At 33.3% G+C, this 20,472-nt stretch overlaps 3 protein-coding genes across 3 annotated transcripts; 2 read left to right on the forward strand and 1 right to left on the reverse strand.

The window, feature by feature from the left end:
- The first annotated feature begins 6,722 nt into the window (after window positions 1–6,722).
- LOC18052739 (lipoyl synthase, mitochondrial) lies at window positions 6,723–9,540 on the forward strand. Its single transcript, XM_006447258.2, has 4 exons — window positions 6,723–7,313; window positions 7,401–7,612; window positions 7,690–8,069; window positions 9,126–9,540. The coding sequence occupies exons 1-4, from the start codon at window positions 6,883–6,885 to the stop codon at window positions 9,231–9,233; spliced, it is 1,131 nt and encodes a 376-aa protein (XP_006447321.1). The 5' UTR covers window positions 6,723–6,882; the 3' UTR covers window positions 9,234–9,540.
- Window positions 9,541–13,514: 3,974 nt separating this feature from the next.
- On the reverse strand, window positions 13,515–14,720 carry LOC112100929 (zinc finger BED domain-containing protein RICESLEEPER 3-like). The gene is made up of 2 exons (XM_024190808.1): window positions 14,231–14,720; window positions 13,515–14,095 (listed from the first exon to the last, which is right to left on the reverse strand). Exons 1-2 carry the CDS (start codon window positions 14,718–14,720, stop codon window positions 13,515–13,517), a joined length of 1,071 nt encoding a protein of 356 aa, XP_024046576.1.
- A 3,040-nt stretch (window positions 14,721–17,760) lies between these two features.
- On the forward strand, window positions 17,761–18,528 carry LOC112100930. The gene has a single exon (XM_024190810.1). It carries the CDS (start codon window positions 17,761–17,763, stop codon window positions 18,526–18,528), a length of 768 nt encoding a protein of 255 aa, XP_024046578.1.
- Window positions 18,529–20,472: the final 1,944 nt, after the last annotated feature.

Here is a 20,472-nt window from a genome sequence, read left to right on the forward strand (position 1 = left end):
CCCAACCTGAACAAGATATTATCGTCAATGTTTTAAAAGGAAAGAGGAAGAGTTTATAAGACATCACATGAACACTACAACAAAAAATATTTACAAACGGAGAGTTAAATCTAATTTACGCTTCTTACTACTGCTATTGCTACCATCATCAGTTGACCAATCTAGCGCTAAGTCTTGGGATCTGGCTCTGGTGTATAACCTTGTGAAAAATCAAGTAACTCATTAGCAGTAGAAGTACAAATAAAGAGTTTTTTTACAGTGTGTGAAACAAAATGATTCTTAATTGCATGGTTAATAAAAGTTAGCAAGCCATCATAAAAATTATTAACATTTAACAAACCGATGAGTTTTTGATAAATGTCCAAATGAGCTCAAGATGCAAATGTAATTAGTGCCTCAAGAGTTGTAAGATCTCCTGACAAGAAAATAAAAGCATCAACATGATTTAACATTTCAGATATTTTCTCTTGCATACTTGATACCACTAATTCTTCTCCAATTGGTAAGCCAGACAGGCATCCTAGAGGTTTAATGGCTTTTGGGATAATGCCTAATACTTGACTTCTTTTAGTAAAAGCAGCTTCTGAGACAAGTCTTGATAACCCTCGTTCACCTCCTCCATATACAAGGTGTAGTTTCCTTTCTACTATGATACGACCAAGATCTACAGCTGCCTGAATGAATTCCTTGTACTTCCCATAGTGAAACCTATCAAAGCACACAAATATTTTTGAATTGTCAAACAAACAAGCTTAAGCAAGAAAAATAATGCTAAAAAAATGTATGGTGTGCATCAGTCGAGAAAAAAATCAAACAATCAAACAACAAAATAATAGTAAAAGAAAATAACAAAAGCAAAAAAAAAGTCACCCATTAAAGACTTAATCAAGATTTGGTGGGTCACCCAAATTGATTTCACTGTCTTCTTCACATGGTTGATGTTCCAGATATGATTTTAATATTTGACCATTAACTTTAAATATGACATCGTTATTTGGATTCTTAATTTCTATGGCCCCATATGAATATACATTTTTTACAACAAATGAGTCACTCTATTTTGACTTTAACTTTCTTGGAAACAAATGAAGATGAGAATTACAAAGCAACACTTTTTGACCAATCAAACTTTCTCCAAATTATCAAGGCAATTATCAAAAGAATTCCCAAACACAATTAAATCATCCATAAAGACCTCTAAACAATGTTCAACCATATTACAAAAATGCTTAGCATACATCGTAGAAATGTTGCAGGAGCATTACAAAGCCCAAATGGCATTCTTTTAAATGCAAATGTTCCAAATGGACATGTAAGTGTAGTATTTTCTTGTCCTCAAGTGGCATAAGAATTTGATAATAATTTGAATGTCCATCTAAAAAGCAATATTAGAGATGTCTAGCTACTCTTTCTAAGATTTGGTCAAGGAATGGTAATGGAAAATGATATTTTCTAGTGGCTTTTTTTAACTTTCTCTAATCAATGCACATGCGCCAACTATATATAATTCGTGATGGAATTAATTCATCTTTTTTTATTTTTAACAACAATTATTCTAGATTTTTTAGGCATTACTTGTGTAAGACTTACCTACTTACTATTAGAAATAAGATAGATAATTCCCACATCAAGCAGTTTAAGGACTTCTGTTTTGACTATATCTTCCATGCGTTGGTTTAATCTTCTTTGAAATTGTTGACATATTTTAGTATTTTCTTCCAAATTAATTCTATGTGTGCAAATTAAGGGATTAATGCATTTAATATGATTTAAAGTTCATCCAATTACATTTTTATGCTTTTTAAGAATAGTTAGTACCTTACCTTCTTGGTTGCTTGTTAAAGTTGAAGAAATCACAACAAGATAAGTTTGTTCTCCTCCAAGAAAAGTATACTTCAATCCTTCAGGCAAATGTTTCAATTCTAGTTTAGGCGCTTCTTGTTGTTTTGTGTTTACAATAATTCTAAACTTCTTAAATTTTGGTTCTTCATCATAATTTTATAAAGTCTGTACATAATCAAGACATGAATTTATATTAGAAATATCACGTTCAAGTTGCTTATTTGACTCAATTGAATTAACTAAATAAACATCAGAAAGTTAAGAAAAATCACTTTTTTGAATATTTTCCTCTATACAAGATTCAAGTAATTCCTTTTGTTCATCAACATCATCTGCTTAGCGAAATAATAATAGTTAGGGTAAGGTGAAACTCTTAGGAAATAAATATGATTTAAAAAAATTCTATTTTTAATTAAATAAATTAAATTATTTTTTATTTAATTTTATACATATTTTATTTTTTGAACTTTTGATTTATTGTAGACCAAATTTTGGCACAATAAATACTTAATCTATAATAAAATTAAGGGGAAAATAATAATAATTTATATAATTAATCTTTTGGGCATTAAATCTAAAAAAAAAGGCAAAAAGAATTTGTTAAATTTTTATTTACTACTACGAGTAGATTCATAGCCCTAACTAATCCAATTTCATATTTTTATTTAAATTAAGTTGCATTAGTTTTATTTTCATTTTTAGATAAAATAAAATAACAATTTAAATCTTTTCTCTATGGATCGACCTCGGACTCACCGAGTTATAATATAACAAGACACCCTTATACTTTAGTGGGTAAATCCTACACAAATAGTGGCTAAAAATATGGAATAATTGTTGTTAAAAATGACAAAGGTGAATTAATTTCATCATGAATTACGTCTAGTTGGTGCATGTGCATTGATTATAGAAAGTTAAATGAAGCCACTAGAAAAGATCATTTTCTATTACCATTCATTGTCCAAATCTTAGAAAGAGTAGCTGGACATCCCTACTACTGCTTTATTCAGGTTATTATCAAATTTATATAGCACTTGAGGACTAAGAAAAGACCACGTTTACATTTCCTTTTGGAACATTTGCATTTAAAAGAATGTTATTTGGGCTTTGTAATGCTCTTACAACATTTCAACGATGTATGCTGAGCATATTCTGTGATATGGTTGAACATTGTTTAGAGGTCTTTATGGATGATTTAACTGTGTTTTAGAATTCTTTTGATGATTGCCTTGATAATTTGGAAAAAGTTTTAAAAGGATGTGTTGAAAAAGAACTCGTGTGGAATTGGAAAATATGTCACTACATGGTTACTTCAGTTGTATTTGTTAAAGGGATTGAAGTTGAAAAAGTAAAAATAGAAGTCATATCTAAATTGCCACAACAAAAAATAGTTAAAGATGTGCGATCCTTTTTAGGACATGCATGATTTTATAGGAGATTTATAAAAAACTTTAGTGCCATATCTAAATCACTTTGTAACCTTTTATTAAAAGATGCACCGTTTGAAGGATTGATCATTATAAAAAATCTTTTGAGAAAATAATTTATCTTTTAACATCTACATCTATTATGCAATCTCCTGACTGGTCTTTGCCTTTTGAATTAATTTGTGATATAAGTGATTTTGTTGTTGGTGCTATTTTAGAACAAAGAATGGATGATAAACCCTTTATGATTTATTACGCGAGTAAGATTTTGGATAGTGCTTAAATAAATTCTTCTACAACTGAAAAAAAATTACTTGTTGTGATATTTGCATTAAATAAATTTCGTTCATATTTGCTTGGCTTTATATATGTTATTTTTATTGACCACGCAGCTGTGATATATTTGATGAGCAAACAGGATGCCAAATCGAGATTAATTTGTTGGATTTATTACTTCAAAAATTTGACCTTACTATCAAAGATAAAAAAAGGTGTCAAAAATGTTGTTGCTGATCATTTATCAAGACTCACATTCAAAATCATCACTAACATAAAATTATAAAGAATTTTATAATTTTGAGTCATTTAATTAGTTCTGGTGATGTGGAATGTCTTAGTCCTGATAATGTTTTTACAAAGTTTTGCTGTAAAAACTAGTTTAGACTAAATTTGAGTTGAAGATGCCCGGATATGGAGAGTGCAATCAGCACCTCTAGAAATGCATCTTCTTAATCTTAGAGTTTTATTTTTTTTTAAAAATGTAACATTCACTTGTTCTTTGTCATCTTCTTTTAAGCTTCTGCATCGAGTTTTCTTCTTTTATTATTTCTTTTTTTTTTTGTATGCATATCTGTAAAATTATAAAACGTTGAGATAATGTTTAGATTAGGTTGGGGGTGGGGATAGTTGATGTGTGTTTTTTTTTTAAATACCCTTTTTTTTTCTTTTGTCTAGGATGGCTATATAAAGAGTTATGACTTTTGAGACACATCCTAATAGTCCTGTTGTATTATATTTTGATTTTGAAATTTATAGGAAGTTGTTTTTGTTCCATTTTTTTTGAATTACTCAAATTTGTAAACTCTCCAATTGCTTATTAAGTCATTTAATTGTTTACTCATTTAACAGGTATTATTAAATCATTCTTTACACACACACTATGACACATACTAGTGGGTTGTAAGTTAAAATTTTTGCAGCATTTAATTCTTTTGATTTATTAGGGATAATATCTAAGGTAGTAGAAATTGTATATTGCAAAAAAAAAAAAGAAAAATTGAATGTGTTTAATTTTGCTATATCTAGAACATGAGTAATTAAGTTCGTAGGGGTGTTTCAACACCTAGTGCCCTAAGACCAATTAATCTGGGAGTCACTGGCCTAAAACTCACTACATTAGTTAAAAATGTGATATTTTAAAATATGTACGAATAATCTACTTCCTAAAGAGAAAATTTCTAATGAATTTTAGAACGAAAATGTTGTTTTTCTTTCAATGAAGCCTCATAAGTATTATGTTAATTATTTGACCACAAAAAAAGTTTGTTGATATTTTGGATAATGAGTAAACAACAAAGAGGTAAAGAAATCTGCGAAAGTTTATTTATTTGGCAGTTTAAAGGATACATGAAAAACTATTAACTTGCATGTGAATTTTGTAAATCTTAATTTATTATAATGTTTTAATTGCTAGAGGCTAGCAATAAACTGGTTAGGGGGGTGTGATTAGTATTAAAAATTATTTGATTATCAAGCGATAAATAATATCATTTTGTGCTTATATTATAATTTATATTTGTGTTTATTCAATAAATTAGGGATTATTAATTATATCTTAATTATATTTAATTTTGTGTATTTTTGTGTGTTTACTAGGTAAAATATTAAATTCACGTAATTCGAGGTTCCAAACAGATAAACGAATGTCCAATTTGGATTCCGTAGTTCCAAAAATCTTAAGATGAGTCAAGATCGACTCAAAATTGAGCTTGTACAAAAAGTTAACTTTTTCTGTTGATCGAGCACTGATTGGATGATAAAATGAGCTTATAATAGATATGAGTGCATTTGATAGCTGTCAATTTCGACTAAATCTCAACAATTCATGATTCAATGGCCACGATCGTGCTACGTGACAATGGTTTGTAAAGCAAGTTGTAGGATCTGAACCCTTGTATTCGAGTCGACCCGATCAAACTATTAACCCGCCAAATCTCAACTGTTCTTTGACCAAATCGGATCCTTCACATGATGCCAATTGTAATGTTGACTTTTGAAGTTTGACCAGCTGTTGGATCTTGATTTAATGGCTGTGCGGAGAGCATGCATATAGCGTATGATGAACCACAAAACACTGGGTTATAAATGTATTTTTCCACAAATAGAGCCTCATTTTTATGTTTTGAGCATCTCTCTTCTTCTCAATTTCTCTCAATTTTCCTGTAATCTTGTTTTTCAAGTGTGTTTTAATATTTTGCATAATTATTTTTATAAATAAATATAGTTTTATTTTCAATTTTAGTTGTTTTTATTCCTTTTAATTATGAGTAATTTAATTTTAATTATGCTCAGCTAAATAATAATAGTTAGGGTCAGGTGAAACTCTTAAGAAATAAATATGAATGAAACAAATTCTATTTTTAATTAAACAAATTAAATTATTTTCAATTTAATTTATACATATTTTATATTTTGAAATTTTGATTTATTGTAGACAAACAAGTGAGTTTGGGACAATAAATTCTTAATGTCTTAATATAAGATATGATAAAACTGTATTTTGACTTGTTGTAGATAAATTAAATTTTGGCATAATAAATACTTAATCCATAATAAAATTAAGGAGAAAAAAAATAGTTTATAATTAATATTTTGGGGAGAAAAAATAATAGTTTATATAATTAATATTTTGGGCATTAAATCTAAAAAAATGGCAAAAAGAATTTATTAAATTTATTTACTACTACGAGTGGATCCATAGCCCTAACTAATTCAATTTCAAATTTTCATTTAAATTAAGTTGCACAAGTTTTATTTTTATTTTTAGATAAAGTAAAATAAATAATTTAAATCTTTTCTTTGTGGATCGACCTCGGACTTACTGAGCTATAATATAACAAGACACTCTTATACTTGGTAGTTAGAAATCACTTTTAAGTTGTGTTAAATTTATATGTCTATAATTTTTCATTAAAAAAAATAATATCTTATACAAATAAAAGCATGCAATTCCACAACTCAACATAAAAAATAATCTATAATTTGTTTCATATGCATTGCACCCAAAATTACTCTTATACACACACACATAAAATAAAAAAGTTGTAATTTTTCATAATTTTTTTTTTAAAATTTAGGATTGGGTTAGGTAGGGCCGGAATCCTTATCTAAATTTGATCGGACCCTACTTTTGTAGTCCGAACCCAACCCAAAACCCATAAATTCGGGTTAAAATTTCTAAAAATTCGGATCGGGTGAATATACCCAAAATTCATCGGCATCCCTGTTACCAACCACCTTAACGAATCTCCATATCTTCTTCCCGTTCCCTCACAATCTCTAATTTTCTCTCTCTAAAGCTTCCCAGCCACCAGAGAGAGAAAAAAAATCGGCCATGCGATCGCGGTTCACATTAGCCCTAGCTCGCACTTTAACAAGCAGAACGAGACCGTTTTCATCGTCAGCACAAACCCCACCAACCGAACGGCCCACCAAATTCCCCCAAACTCTCGCGGGCCTCCGTGCCCGCCTGGCCTCCGAGTCACCCGCCCTCTCCGATTTCATCGACCTCCAAAGCAACAGTTCGTACTCCGTCGAAGTTGGAACCAAAAAGAAGCCCCTTCCCAAGCCCAAATGGATGAAGGAATCGATCCCCGGCGGCGATAAATACGTTCAGATTAAGAAAAAATTGCGCGAGTTGAAGCTTCACACTGTTTGTGAAGAGGCCAAGTGCCCAAATTTGGGGGAGTGTTGGTCTGGCGGCGAGACGGGCACTGCAACGGCCACAATTATGATCTTGGGCGATACCTGTACTCGCGGTTGCAGGTAATTGTTCGGATTTATTAAATGGCACCTTTGTTCATAGGAATTTGGAATTTGTGTTAATTAGGTTGGATTGTTTGGAAAATTAAGGTTTTGCAATGTGAAGACGTCGCGTGCACCTCCACCACCTGACCCAGACGAGCCTACTAATGTTGCTGAGGCAATTGCGTCCTGGGGTTTGGATTATGTGGTGATTACTAGTGTTGATAGAGATGATTTAGCTGATCAGGGAAGTGGGCATTTTGCTCAGACGGTGCGGAAGTTGAAAGAATTGAAGCCGAATATGCTTATTGAAGCATTGGGTATGAATTCTTAGTATGTGAGTGTCTTTGTTGTATATATTGTAATTAATTCTGCCTGCATTCTATTAATGGTGTAGTTCCTGATTTTCGCGGAAACAACGGCTGTGTGCGGGAAGTTGCCAAGTCAGGGTTGAATGTCTTTGCTCATAATATTGAGACGGTTGAAGAGCTTCAAAGTGCTGTGAGGGATCACCGTGCTAATTTTAAGCAATCCTTGGACGTTCTAATGATGGCCAAAGACTATGTTCCTGCTGGAACACTCACCAAGACCTCAATAATGTTGGGTTGTGGGGAAACACCTGATCAAGTTGTGAGTACAATGGAGAAGGTGAGAGCAGCAGGTGTTGATGTAATGACATTTGGTCAATATATGAGGCCATCAAAGCGACATATGCCCGTGTCTGAATACATCACCCCTGAGGCTTTTGAGAGGTATCGAGCACTTGGCATGGAAATGGTAAGCGGCAGCGGACCTTAAAAGTATTTTCATTTTGGTAGTCACCTTTTTTGTTTTATGTACGAATTGTTTGGTAAATGTAAAATTGTCAACCTATTGATATCACTTGAATACTGTTTCCTAATTTTTTTTTTAAAAAATGATATCAGTTGAGGTCGGAATTACTTGGAAGCTTGTTTGCAATTAATTGTCATTGTGTGTGTGATGTGGGATAAGGTTGTGTTTGTGTTTGATATTAATACGCTGGTATTCTAATTTGAAGGAAGTCTTGGTCACTGAGTTTGTTTGGCAACCAAAGTTTTGTTGTGTGTGTTTGCCGTTGTGCTTTGGACATATAATTGATATTCCATTGTCATGGTGACCTAGTAGATCCAAAACCTTTCACCTTTTCAGGAAAGGTTATAGCAAGAAAGGTCTCATCTTTTTCACTTGCATCACTGATGTAACCAGTATAGCTGTATAATGCTTGCCAACTTTGGGTGGTTATCCACGGGTTTTTATGCTCTCGATTGTGCCCTTTATATCTGTTATTGACAATGAGATTGGTTATGGTCTCTTCCACCTTCCACTTGTCCATTCAGGACATGATCTTATTTTTCTGTTAATGACTCGTATAAGTCTTGCCAAACTTTCGGGCTTTGCACTCTGATTTTACTTGTATGTTTGCCGACTTTATATTATTGGCTTAAACGGATGGTGTAAATTTGATTGCTTGCTTAAAGAAATTCATCGTGTTGTGTCCTTTACAGTGTGGGGTTCTTATGTACCATTCTTATAACAAATAACAGGTAGCATTTTATGACTTGTAAGATCATGATCCCTTCAATGATGACTTTGGGTGGGATTTTATGAATGTTGTTAAAATCTTTTATATAAACATGAACTAATTGCTTCTTCTCGAACTTGTAATGTGTGCCAAATTAACAACAGTTTTGAAATTCCTAAATGATTGAAGCGTGTTCATCTATTATTAATTTTTTTTTAAAATTTCGTTTATCAATTATATAATGCAGAGTTGTGATTGTAACATTTCAAAATTCATGCTTGTGTAAACAGGGATTTCGCTATGTGGCATCTGGTCCCATGGTCAGGTCATCATACAAGGCAGGTGAATTCTACATCAAATCTATGATAGAATCTGATCGGGCTGCAACTTCTTCTTAGCTGCCCATCTCCTGATGAACCTTTATCTAATTTTTCCATCTATATAAAACATGAATCCATCCATCAGTTTATTGTTGGAATGATTACTTTCATTTATCTAATAAGCATTAGAATAAATCTGGAGCAGATTGGTTAATATAGAATAGAATACATAGGCTGTACCAGAGATTCCCAGTTTGGCCCGTATTTTAGGTTGTACTAGATTGACCTCAAATGGGTGCGGTGCTATTGTTTAACTTTAATATGTTCCAATTGTATATGGATATTGTTGTAATTAGTATTATTATTATTTTTTTCTGTGGTATGATGGAATCCACTTCTTTTGGAATTTCATTTTCAAGTATGGGTAATTATCCCCTTACCACCTATTTTTTCTAGCTTTTTCAAAAATACAAATTTTTTTTTTTTTTTTTTTTTGCAGTGCTTTACTTGAAATTAACATTTTTTTCACTAGTCCACTCCCATTATAACACTATTAGAACTTTGTTGACATCATAAGAGTAAAATTATCATTTCACAACGACATTGCTTGAAGACGGAAGTGGACAGGTGCAAAACAATAACTTCAAGTTAGGCTGGGCAATTTAGCCCGACTTTATTTTTGGCCCGATTGACCTGATCCTAATTTTTAGGGCCTTGACCCGAATTTTTGAGGTTAGGGTCAGGTTAGGGTCAAAATTTTAAGGCCCGAACAAATTTCGGGTCAGGGTCGGGCTTAAAGCCGACCCGACCCTATTAAAAAAAAATTTAAATTGTGTTTTTATGAGTTTTTATTTGTATAAGACGTGAGTTTTTTTTATTTGTATAAGACTTTTTTTAATGTTGGGTTGTGGAACTAAATTGTGTGTTTTTATTTGTATAAGACATGAGTTTTTTATTTTTTATGTTGGGTTATTAAATTGAATTGTGTATGGCTAAAATGGTTGTGGAATTACATTGTATGTTTTTAATTTAATTGCATTGTTGTGTTTTTCATGTTGGATTTTGGAATTGATTTGTGTGTGGGGTTGAAATGGTTGTGGAAAGTGTAATTGAATTGTGTTTGAAATGGTTGAGGAATTGCCGAATTGGTTGAAATGGTGGTGGGAAATGGGAGGGTTAACTATTTCGGTAGGGTTGGGTCCAATGTTAACATGATTTGGGCCCGACCCTAACTAAATAGTGTTCGGGGTTTTTTAGGGTCGGATTTCAAATTTTTTTTGATCGGGTCGGGTAGGGCTTGGCCAAGCCTGAGCCCGACCTGACATTTTGCCATTCCTACTTCAAGTGGAGTTCAGTAAAAAAAATAATAATTAAGAATTGTGTATTTTTTTAAAAATATAAAAAAGGGTAGTCGGTGGATATTGTCCTTTTACATTTAGGGGTAAAAAAAATCATTTATACAATATTCCGTTAATTCTCTTAACAGTTTGAAGACGAAAGTTGATAGGTAGGGGTGGGCAAAACCCGATCGAGTTTCGGGTTGGATAAAAATCGATCCGAACTCCACCCGAACTTATAACCCGATTCGATCCGAATCCGATCCGATCCAATCCGAATTAAATTCGAATCGGATCAGGTTAAAAAGTCGGGTGGAGTTTGGATCGGATCGGATCGGATTTGGGTTAATTCGGGTTCAAATTAAATTTGGGTTATTCGGATCAATTCGGGTCAATTCGAGTCGGGTGTAATCGGATCGGATTCGGGTTAATTTGGGTTCGGATTAAATTTGGGTTATTCGGATCAATTTGGGTCAATTCGGGTTATAGCTAATTTGGCAATTGGGGAGGTGAAATTAGGAAATTAATTTATTATAATTTTATTGTATTTTTTCCTGAGGGGTTTTGGTGCTGGAAAGATTGTAAAAGTCACATGAAATTATCTTTTCTATTTTGTGTTGTTGATTATGAGGCTCATAATGAATCTTGCACCAAGCATGCTTACAAAAATTTTGTTCATATTAAAATAAATTAGGTTTGTGTTCATTCTGGCAATAACAACATGAACGTGCATGTCCGTTATAAAACAAGCATTTGTGCACTTGCAGAATTTGTCAATACAAAGAAATGCTCACATTCTGGCAATAACGGAATTTGTGTACTTGCACACTATTAAAACCAACCCATTCCCAACTTGTTAATACAAAGAAAAATCTTCAATAGAGTATGTCATCAATGCTTTATGCAACTCACACCTCTGCCACGGCTCAAATGAAAAAAGTTGAACTATCATGTGCATCCTATAACCAAAACTTTACACAGTGAAATCAGAAAAAATAATATATGCATGGTATCCAAAATTCCAAATAATCTAAGCTGGATTCTAGTCTTCGTTTTTTCTCAGAATTTTTCAATTGGTTTCTTTTCCACTCTTGTCACCTTGCTAACTAAGACATTTCTCTCCCACCTTCCTTGTCCTCCCTCATTCATCCATCCATTCATTTCAACCAACAAAAAAAGAAAACTACTATAGAATTAAATTCAAATGATTCAAAATTAAAAATTAACACAAAGCATAAAATTAAAATTAACACAAAGTTTAAATTTAATAGTCTCCATCCAAAGCGCAGTGTCCAATTCTAAAATCTAAACATTAATCTCTAGAACACAAAATTAAACATAATTAAATAGTTTCCATTTTTCAAAACACAAATGACAAAGTTCCAAAATCCAAAACACAACAAAGTTTAAATGTAAATCTAGATCAACTTCCTCCACGGCTCCACCGTTCCTCGCAAGCACTTTGACAACTTTTAACTTCAATTTCTTCTACTCCAAGTTGAAGAATTGAAGCATATATCCCCTAGAGAAAAATTGAAAAAATAATATATGATAACCGTTTAATTACTTTCTTTAAGCCGCATTACAAATAAAGGGACATTAAACACAAACACACATGCCCAATTCATGTGTGTACTTGATTAAATATAAGAAAAAAAATTAAGTCAATCGTGGCTTATTTCATGGCATTCATCACCAAGTAAATTTAATAATAATCCTAATTCCTAAGCAATACCATTCTAGCAATTTCAAATGTGTCTAAAATAAATAAAACAATTATAATATTACAATGTGACTTAAAACTTAAAATTTAAAACTATAACAACTATTGTCTATTATTATAGTGTAAATTACAACCTAAACATATAATATGAAATTATAAATAATAATATCTATTAAGAATTACCTTTCAAATATCCATAACACCCATATCAGCGCTCACTGTTTCCACCGTTGAAGCTTGTGATCTTACAAACTCTTTAAAATGTAAAAAAAAAATGAAATTAGTAAGTAACTTAAGTACATGTAGATGCTATTTATAAAGTTATAATACATCTTAACTTTATAAAGTATGAGAAAAATATTACCTTCTTGTAGCTCCATATGGAATATCTGCTCTTTAATATCTTCCTGAAGGTTGTAGACAAGATTAGCAAAAAATTTAGCTTGGAACCAATTTTTGGTACATATCAATGCCTCAATCATACAAGGGGTCAAAGAACTTCGATATTCGTCAATGACGTGACGCCCTGTGCTAAAGGCAGATTCAAATGCCACTGTGGAAACAAGAACAACGAGGATATCCCTTGCAATTTTCTCTAATATTGGATACTTCGATCCATTAACCTTCCACCAAAGCAAAACATTGAGCTTAAGATTGCTCGGATCTTCAACTGGGTCACTCAAATATCGTTCCACCTCAGATATTACTCTCTTGCCCTCATTATGAACAAACACTTTCTGAGCATACCCAAAGAAAGGGCGAGAAACTCGGAAAATGTCATCACCATCACCACTAGGACCCTCCGGCAAACCAACCTCAGTTGTAAAATAAGGAGAATAACTTGTACCACCATAGCTGCCGCTAGGAACACTCTCACTACACATCGATGGTGTGGAACTAGAGCACATTGCACTATATGCATCATAAAGCTCATTCAACAAATCTTTCACTGCTTTGGTCATTTCTTCAACTTTCCAACCATCATTGGCAAAAATGATCTCAAAAATTTGTTTGGCAGAGTCCATTTTAGCTCGTGGATCAAAAATAGAGGCAACAATCAACATTTTATTTATCTTCCCTGAAGACTCCCAATATTTATCAAAATTTTCCCTCATATGATAAGCCATAGCCACCACCCAAGGATCTTTACTTGCCTCTAATGCAGTCAATGAGCTCTCAATTAAGCCAATGGTATCATAACAAAGATTAGATGTCACACTCAAAGAGGTAGAAAATAACAACGTGGCATCATAAAATACCTTAAAAAACTTCACAATTCGTCCTGCACTTTCCCAATCCTCAGTCCAGGCGGGCCCACCCTCTTAGCTCCATTTCTTTCTCGAGAAAGTATGCCTCATACGGATTATCCACCTCTGCCATTCTATCAAATGCTACTTGAAACTTCAACGCAGTCATCAACATTAAATAGGTGGAATTCCACCTAGTAGGACAATCCAAAACAACCATTTCATTTGGACATTTCACCTGTTGAGCACACTGTTTAAATGCCTGTAGCCTCGTAGTGGAGGATCTCACATACTTCACAGCATTCCGAATGGCAGCAACACTAGCATGCAATTTATTAAACCCCGAAACAACAATCAAGTTTAAAATATGTGCACAACAACGCACATGCATATACTGACCCGCCAATACAATTGCATCATCATTCCTCCAAGCAAGTAATTGCATAGTCACATAATTAACAGCAACATCATTTGTACTGGCATTATCAACAGTTATTTCAAACAACCTCTTTATCCCCCAATCTTGTAAACAAGCTACAATCCTTTTACTGATCGTTTTCCCTCTATGATCTTCAATCACACTGAAACTAATAATCCTTCTGTTCAAACACCAGTCACTATCAATAAAATGAGCTGTGATCACCATGTAACTCATGTTTTGAACAGAAGTCCATAAATCAGTGGTTAGAGACACTCGTTGTTTGTTGTTGCAAATCAAACTCTTCAACATTGTCTTTTCTTCCAAAAATAAATCCATAACATCCCTACCAATAGTTCTCCGAGATGGCATAACAAACTGCGGAATGGCTACACTATAGAAATGCCTGAACCCTTTGTTATCCACAAAACTAAGTGGCAACTCACCCATAATGATCATTTTGGTGACCGCCCTTCTACAAGCGTCTTCACTCCACCCTTTAGCCAAAACCATATTACCTGCATTTCCTTCCCCATCCTCAGTTGTCAAGTTTTGTCGACTTCCCTCTTGTTGTTCCCGGAATGTCTTGTATGCAAGGCAAGCCAGTATATGATTTCTCATATTTGTAATCCCATCACGCCTTGAATGACATTGATATTGTCTACCACAATAGTTGCACTTGCATTTGTTTGGATTGTCCTCAAGTAAAGTAAAATGATTCCACGTCGCAGATCTTTTCTTCATCGCTGGTCTTTTCCGCTTTGTCTTGTGAGTTCCTTCCATTTGAACACTTTGATTGTCATAATCACTTATTGAATTCGATCTTGAGTGTCCAGACATCTAAACATACAAATAAATAATTATTAATCATTAATTCATAAATTAAAACACAAAAAGACTATTAAAAAAATCTACTTAATAGTTAGTATTACAAATTGATTCAAATAATTGTTAATTTAAATTTATGAAACTTTTTGAAATTGATATTTTCAATTTTCCACCATAATGTTTATATATGATCAAGAATTCAAGATGCATATTCCATAAAAGAAAACCAAGAAATTAATGTAATTATTTAATTTATAATATCTAATTATCCATTGGCCAAAATAATATAATATTAATTACATATCCGTATCTTAAATTCTTAATTCTTATTATGCCCACATTATATGTACTTAACCACTTAATATTTACTTATTGGTTATCATGCAATTAATTAAATTGATTAATTATTTGTTGAAGTTGAAACTTGAAACTACTGCAATTAAATTGGTTAATTTTTGGTTGAAGTTGAAACTATTGTACAAGTACACATATCATATGACATATATAATTATAATTTATATTGTAACATAATATTTAATTTTAATTTTTAATCTAACATTACTATTCATACAAAAAATCAATTATTAATAAGTAACAAAAAATTAATGCCGGATTATTTTCATTTTATTGATAAAATTTAACAATATATAATTAACATACAAAGTTACAATTAACAAATAACAATTATAATTAATTATTAATGCGTATATAATTATATATTATATACCATCTCTTAAATAGGTATAAAGGCCGGATTTGCTGATTCGGCTTCCAAGTTCCAAACTTCCAATTTCCAAAACAGACCTGGAACTGTTTAAAGTGCTAATGGTTTCGCACTTTGCAGTGCCAGAGTCTGGATGAATTTCAACGGATGGATTTAGTCATTAGTTGATTCAAACATCTTTAGGCTTCTCATGCCTGGCAACCCAAGTGTAAATCCTTTTACCCTCTCAACGTTGTGGTCAAAAGTTTTCGATAATCAATTAGTCAATGGACATTTCACATTAATTTGCGCTTGAGAAAGCGCAGTCGTTTTCTCACTGCTCTGCTACTGCTAGATAACAAGACCTATGGAATAGCCTCAAAAGGGACGAGGCGACAGCTGGATAGCCTTAGCCATTGGTTTTCTCCTTTTTTTAAATTTTTTTTTTCCCCGTCTTCGGTGTTGTGTTAGGCAATATAAAGACCATAGGTCTCCAATTTAGATATGGAAGGGCCTCAAGGTGCAAGGATCCTTCATATTTTCCCTTCTTAAATCATAACAATATTAGGGTCTATGATAAGGGCTAATGTTCCCACCCTGTAAAGCTCAAGCTCACTATGTAAAATCATTGATCATATTCAAAGGCGTAGGTAGTTCCAATATCTTTCCGTACTGTTCTTCATCTCAAATTAATCCACATAGTTATCTCAAAGATCCCATTTAAAAATACACCCCACCTTAACATAATTACATCCAATCTGTCCCCCTCGTTTTCCCTCCACCACTAATTATTTCCAAAAGCCTTCAAGAATTGATTCACCTTTGCAAATACAGTATTAGCTTTAGCTCACACTCTTGTGCCCTTCCAAAGCCAGCCACCCTCTTCTTCTCTTTTTCTTGTAGTTGGAAGAAATAATTATGAAAAGTCCATACATACATACATATATATATATATATATATATATATATATATATATATATATATATATATATATATATATATATATCTACATAAATATTATATATATATAAAATAATATTTTAATTAAGAATTCTAAACTTTATTAAAGTTTGAGAAGAGTATTGATACGAACCCCATCAAAAACTGACGCGACCCTAATTAATTTAGTTCCCAAGATTGAATCCAAACCATGAATGGAATGGAACCTCGACCCAATGCCTATTGAAAGCACGAACATTGGTATGTGAAGATGCCACAACCAACTATGGATGATCTGATTGATAAGTCAAGAGTTTGAACGCCACAGAAATCTGATAAGTTCAAAGAGTTCGTAAAGAACCAAAGAGAATTAACTCTCTCACCAATTGCATAAAAAAAACTTCTTTCATGTTTATTGAATACGAGTACTTTATATAGGGTTGGTTACAAGAATTTTTGGAAATAAATCCTAACCCAAAATCAAATCTAAATCTAAATCTTCCTTAATAGGAAAGAATCTAAATCAAATCAGAATCTCAATCTAAGTAAATAAGAAAGAATTTAAACTAAATCAGAATCCTAATCTAAGTAAATAGGAAAGAATCTAAATTAAATCAGGATCCTAATTGGCTTAAATGCCTTACATACATTAAATGAAAACTAAGCGATTAAAATAGAATAACTTATTTGTTTCCTTAATAGTCTCCTCAAGAAATGGGAAAGTATATGAAAAAGGAAAATAATATATTTTCCCGCCATAATGTGCAAGCCAACTCCCTATTTCATGGAAGTGATTATTTAGAAACTTCAAGAGATCGAATCATGTATTTATGATGTGCGATCCCTTCAATGGGCCTTCATGAATTTGATTGAACTCAAGTTGCTTGAATTAATCCATTAAATGCTTCTTTGAATTTCTTTGCTCGAGCTCTTGCAAAGGGTTCGACGGGAACTTGAATAGGATTTGAATATGTCTCATCTCATGTGCTTGTGATAGTTTTATCCTTAATCTCATCAAGTATTAAGACATATCAAATTTTATGATTTAATTATATATATATATATATATGAAATCTTACGATTCATATGATTAAATAATAAAGTTTTATATGATTTAATACTCTTCTCAAACTTTAATAAAGTTTAAAATTCTTAATTAAAACATTATTTTTTATATATAAATAAGATATATATATATATAGCTACACCTAGGTCACAATCACATTTTACTTTCTTCGCATTCCACCTCCAACTCCAAGTTCTAGCAAAATCCAAATGTACATTTCATAGCTGTTGGAATTTGAAAAAAAAAAAAAGGAAAAGAAAAGAAAAGAAAATTCAAACTCACACAAAATGCATTTCACGACATAACCTTGATTACAGTTAGAAGAATTCCAATTTTTATCAATATGGGTTGCTGTATTAGCTCCAACAAGAAAATCCCACACCAACCAAAACCTCCCGTAGTGGAAGAACCTGGCAGCAGCAACAGATCTCCACCACCACCTTGTCTCGAAGAAGAAGAAGCTGTAAAAGAAGTGGTACTATCAGAAACTTCATTACCGAAACCACAACAAAACCCAAAAGAGAACATTAATACTACCCAGATGGCCACAATTCAAGAACTCAACATCGAAGCCGAAGAAGAAGAAGGAGAAGGAGACATGTCTCGAGTACTGTCACAGGTATCAGAAATCTACAGCATCGGTGAGAGCTTCTCAACAGCAACAACAGCTACTACTACTACAACAGTGACTTTAACGGAGATCAAAGATGATAATGAAGCTATAAGCAAAGCGACCAGCAGAGATTTGAGCCACAGCTCTCCAGCTAAGGTACCAAGAAAACGTCCTAATGCCGGAGGAGCGAAATCCCCCTCTAAGAGAGCTGACTCATTGCGTGATATGTCGAGGCCGGTTCCGGGGAGGACAGTGCCACGCAATGTGGGGCCTACTGGGGTGAGGAGAGGGAGTTCTTCTTCCAGTCGGCGGTTGAGGTCACCGGCGGCTGGTGGAGTGGGTAATGCGACAACCGGAAGAGCAGGCGGAAAGTTACGGGTGGAGAAGGAAAGTCAGATTAAAAATGAGGTGAACGACGGCGTTTTGGTGGAGAAGAGTGAGTTAAGCGAGTCTCTTAATAACCCTCATGTTTCCTTGGAATGCTTCATATTTCTGTAAAATTTTTCTTTGTTTTTGGAAATCATTTTCTTTGGTTTTAGAAGCGAATTAGTATTACTTAACTTGGTTTTGGTTTTTGGTTTGGGTAGCAAAAGAGTTGCTGCATATTTGTTTGGGTTGTGATTTTTTTGTAAATTGCAATGTAATTAATAATATTGTTTTTTTTTAAAATTTACCAATAATTATATTTTTTCGTTAGTAACAAGAATTTGGTTATTTGTTAACAAATTTATGGTTGCAAGTTTTAAATGTTCATGGCCATTTATTAGTTAAAGCATCTCCAAGCAAATCACATAATAAGTAAGTAAATACACAAGTTGTAAATACAACTAAACTTTTCCTATTATTAATAAAAAATAAAAAATAACAAATTATAGGGACAGCAGTATCTTGAGATGGTAACTTAAATGGGGATATGGAAGTGCATGAAGTGTTATGGTGCTTGGAAGGGACTAGCCCCGGCCCTAGGGAGCATCATGGTTGGTTTCTCTTTATTTTGTTTCTGGGATGAGAGGGCCGGCAAAGGCAGAGGCTTCATTCTATTTTCGTTGGGAGTTGGTGCTAAATGCCAAACAAAAGAGAACAGACTCTTATTTAGCACAAAAAAGAGAACCGACTCTTTTCTTGACAATTAAAATTTAGCACAAAAAAGAGAACAGACTCTTGTCTTGACAATTAAAATTACTTACTTTTTTCTATGGATCATGGCTTTATTAACATTCTTAATTTGAAGTCCAAATCTTTGGTCAAAATTATAATGTTTGGCTGGGAAAATGTATTATTATCATCTAATCATACGAAAACTTTACTTTATTATTATTTTAGACATATTTTGGGGGTAGAAAGGTAAACCTATCTAGAACAATGAATTTATATTTTTAAGAGAAATAGGATACCTTACTAGTTTGTTGCGTGCGGTGTTTTTGAAATTCGGGAGATGTGAGAAGGGAAGTGGGAAGTGGTAACAATAGTGAAAGATTTGAACCAAGAAAAATGTCTTTCGAAATGAGCTTCATGCCTGCAAAACAGTGAAATAGAGATTATAGGTGAAGCCGGAGTACCTCGGCGTTCACACTCCGACGCTCAAATTAGCAACTCAAGCTTTTTTATGGTAAAGAGAGCTTGCCAGCCCTCTGTAAATTGAGGTTCAAGGTTAAAGAAAGCTTATTTTGTGGAGTGTGAGTGTTCATGAGTGAATGAATACATGATGGAGAATAAAACTTGGACACTTTTAGATATGGAGTACTTCAGTTGCCACGTGGCATATCTTTTATGGCTATTGGCTATCCCTTTTCAGGCCTTTCACGACTTTTTACGCTTTTACGATTTTTGGGACATTATGTGCATGCTTGGGAATCAAGAAAGCGTTTGCGGCGTATCTTATCCTTTAGGAACGTGGTGCGCACTGGAGAGTGGTCCAGGGTACCTCTGCAGTGGCTGTCGGGTAAGGCGGCTAAGGACCACTGTCCTTGGGACAGTGTCCTTCCCTTTTAGTAGAGGTGGCAGGCGGCTGTCACTACTTTTTAGTACGATGTTTTGATATTTAATTCTAATAAAATTGAATATTATCCTTCAAGAGATGGAGACATTTTTCATGGTGGACTTTTTCGGGGGATTCTCCTGAATCGGATCTATTGGGTACGTCAAGTTATACGGGGTACCTCTAGCTATGTGGGGTACCCCGAGTTACTCCCAAGTTATGCGAGGTACCTCAAATTCTACGGGGTACCTCGAGTTACTCTCGAGTTATGTGGGGTACCTCGAATTCTGCGGGGTACCTCGAATTATATTGGAGTTTTGTGGGGTACCTCGAGTTATTCTCGAGTTATGCGGCGTACCTTGAATTATACTGGAGTTATACGGGGTACCTCGAATTATGCTGGAGTTATGCAGGGTACCTCGAATTATGCCGGATACCTCGGATTATACTGGAGTTATTCCGTT

Source organism: Citrus clementina, unplaced genomic scaffold (assembly GCF_000493195.1).
Source record: "Citrus clementina cultivar Clemenules unplaced genomic scaffold, Citrus_clementina_v1.0 scaffold_2, whole genome shotgun sequence".
In the NCBI taxonomy this organism is placed as follows: Eukaryota; Viridiplantae; Streptophyta; class Magnoliopsida; order Sapindales; family Rutaceae; genus Citrus; species Citrus x clementina.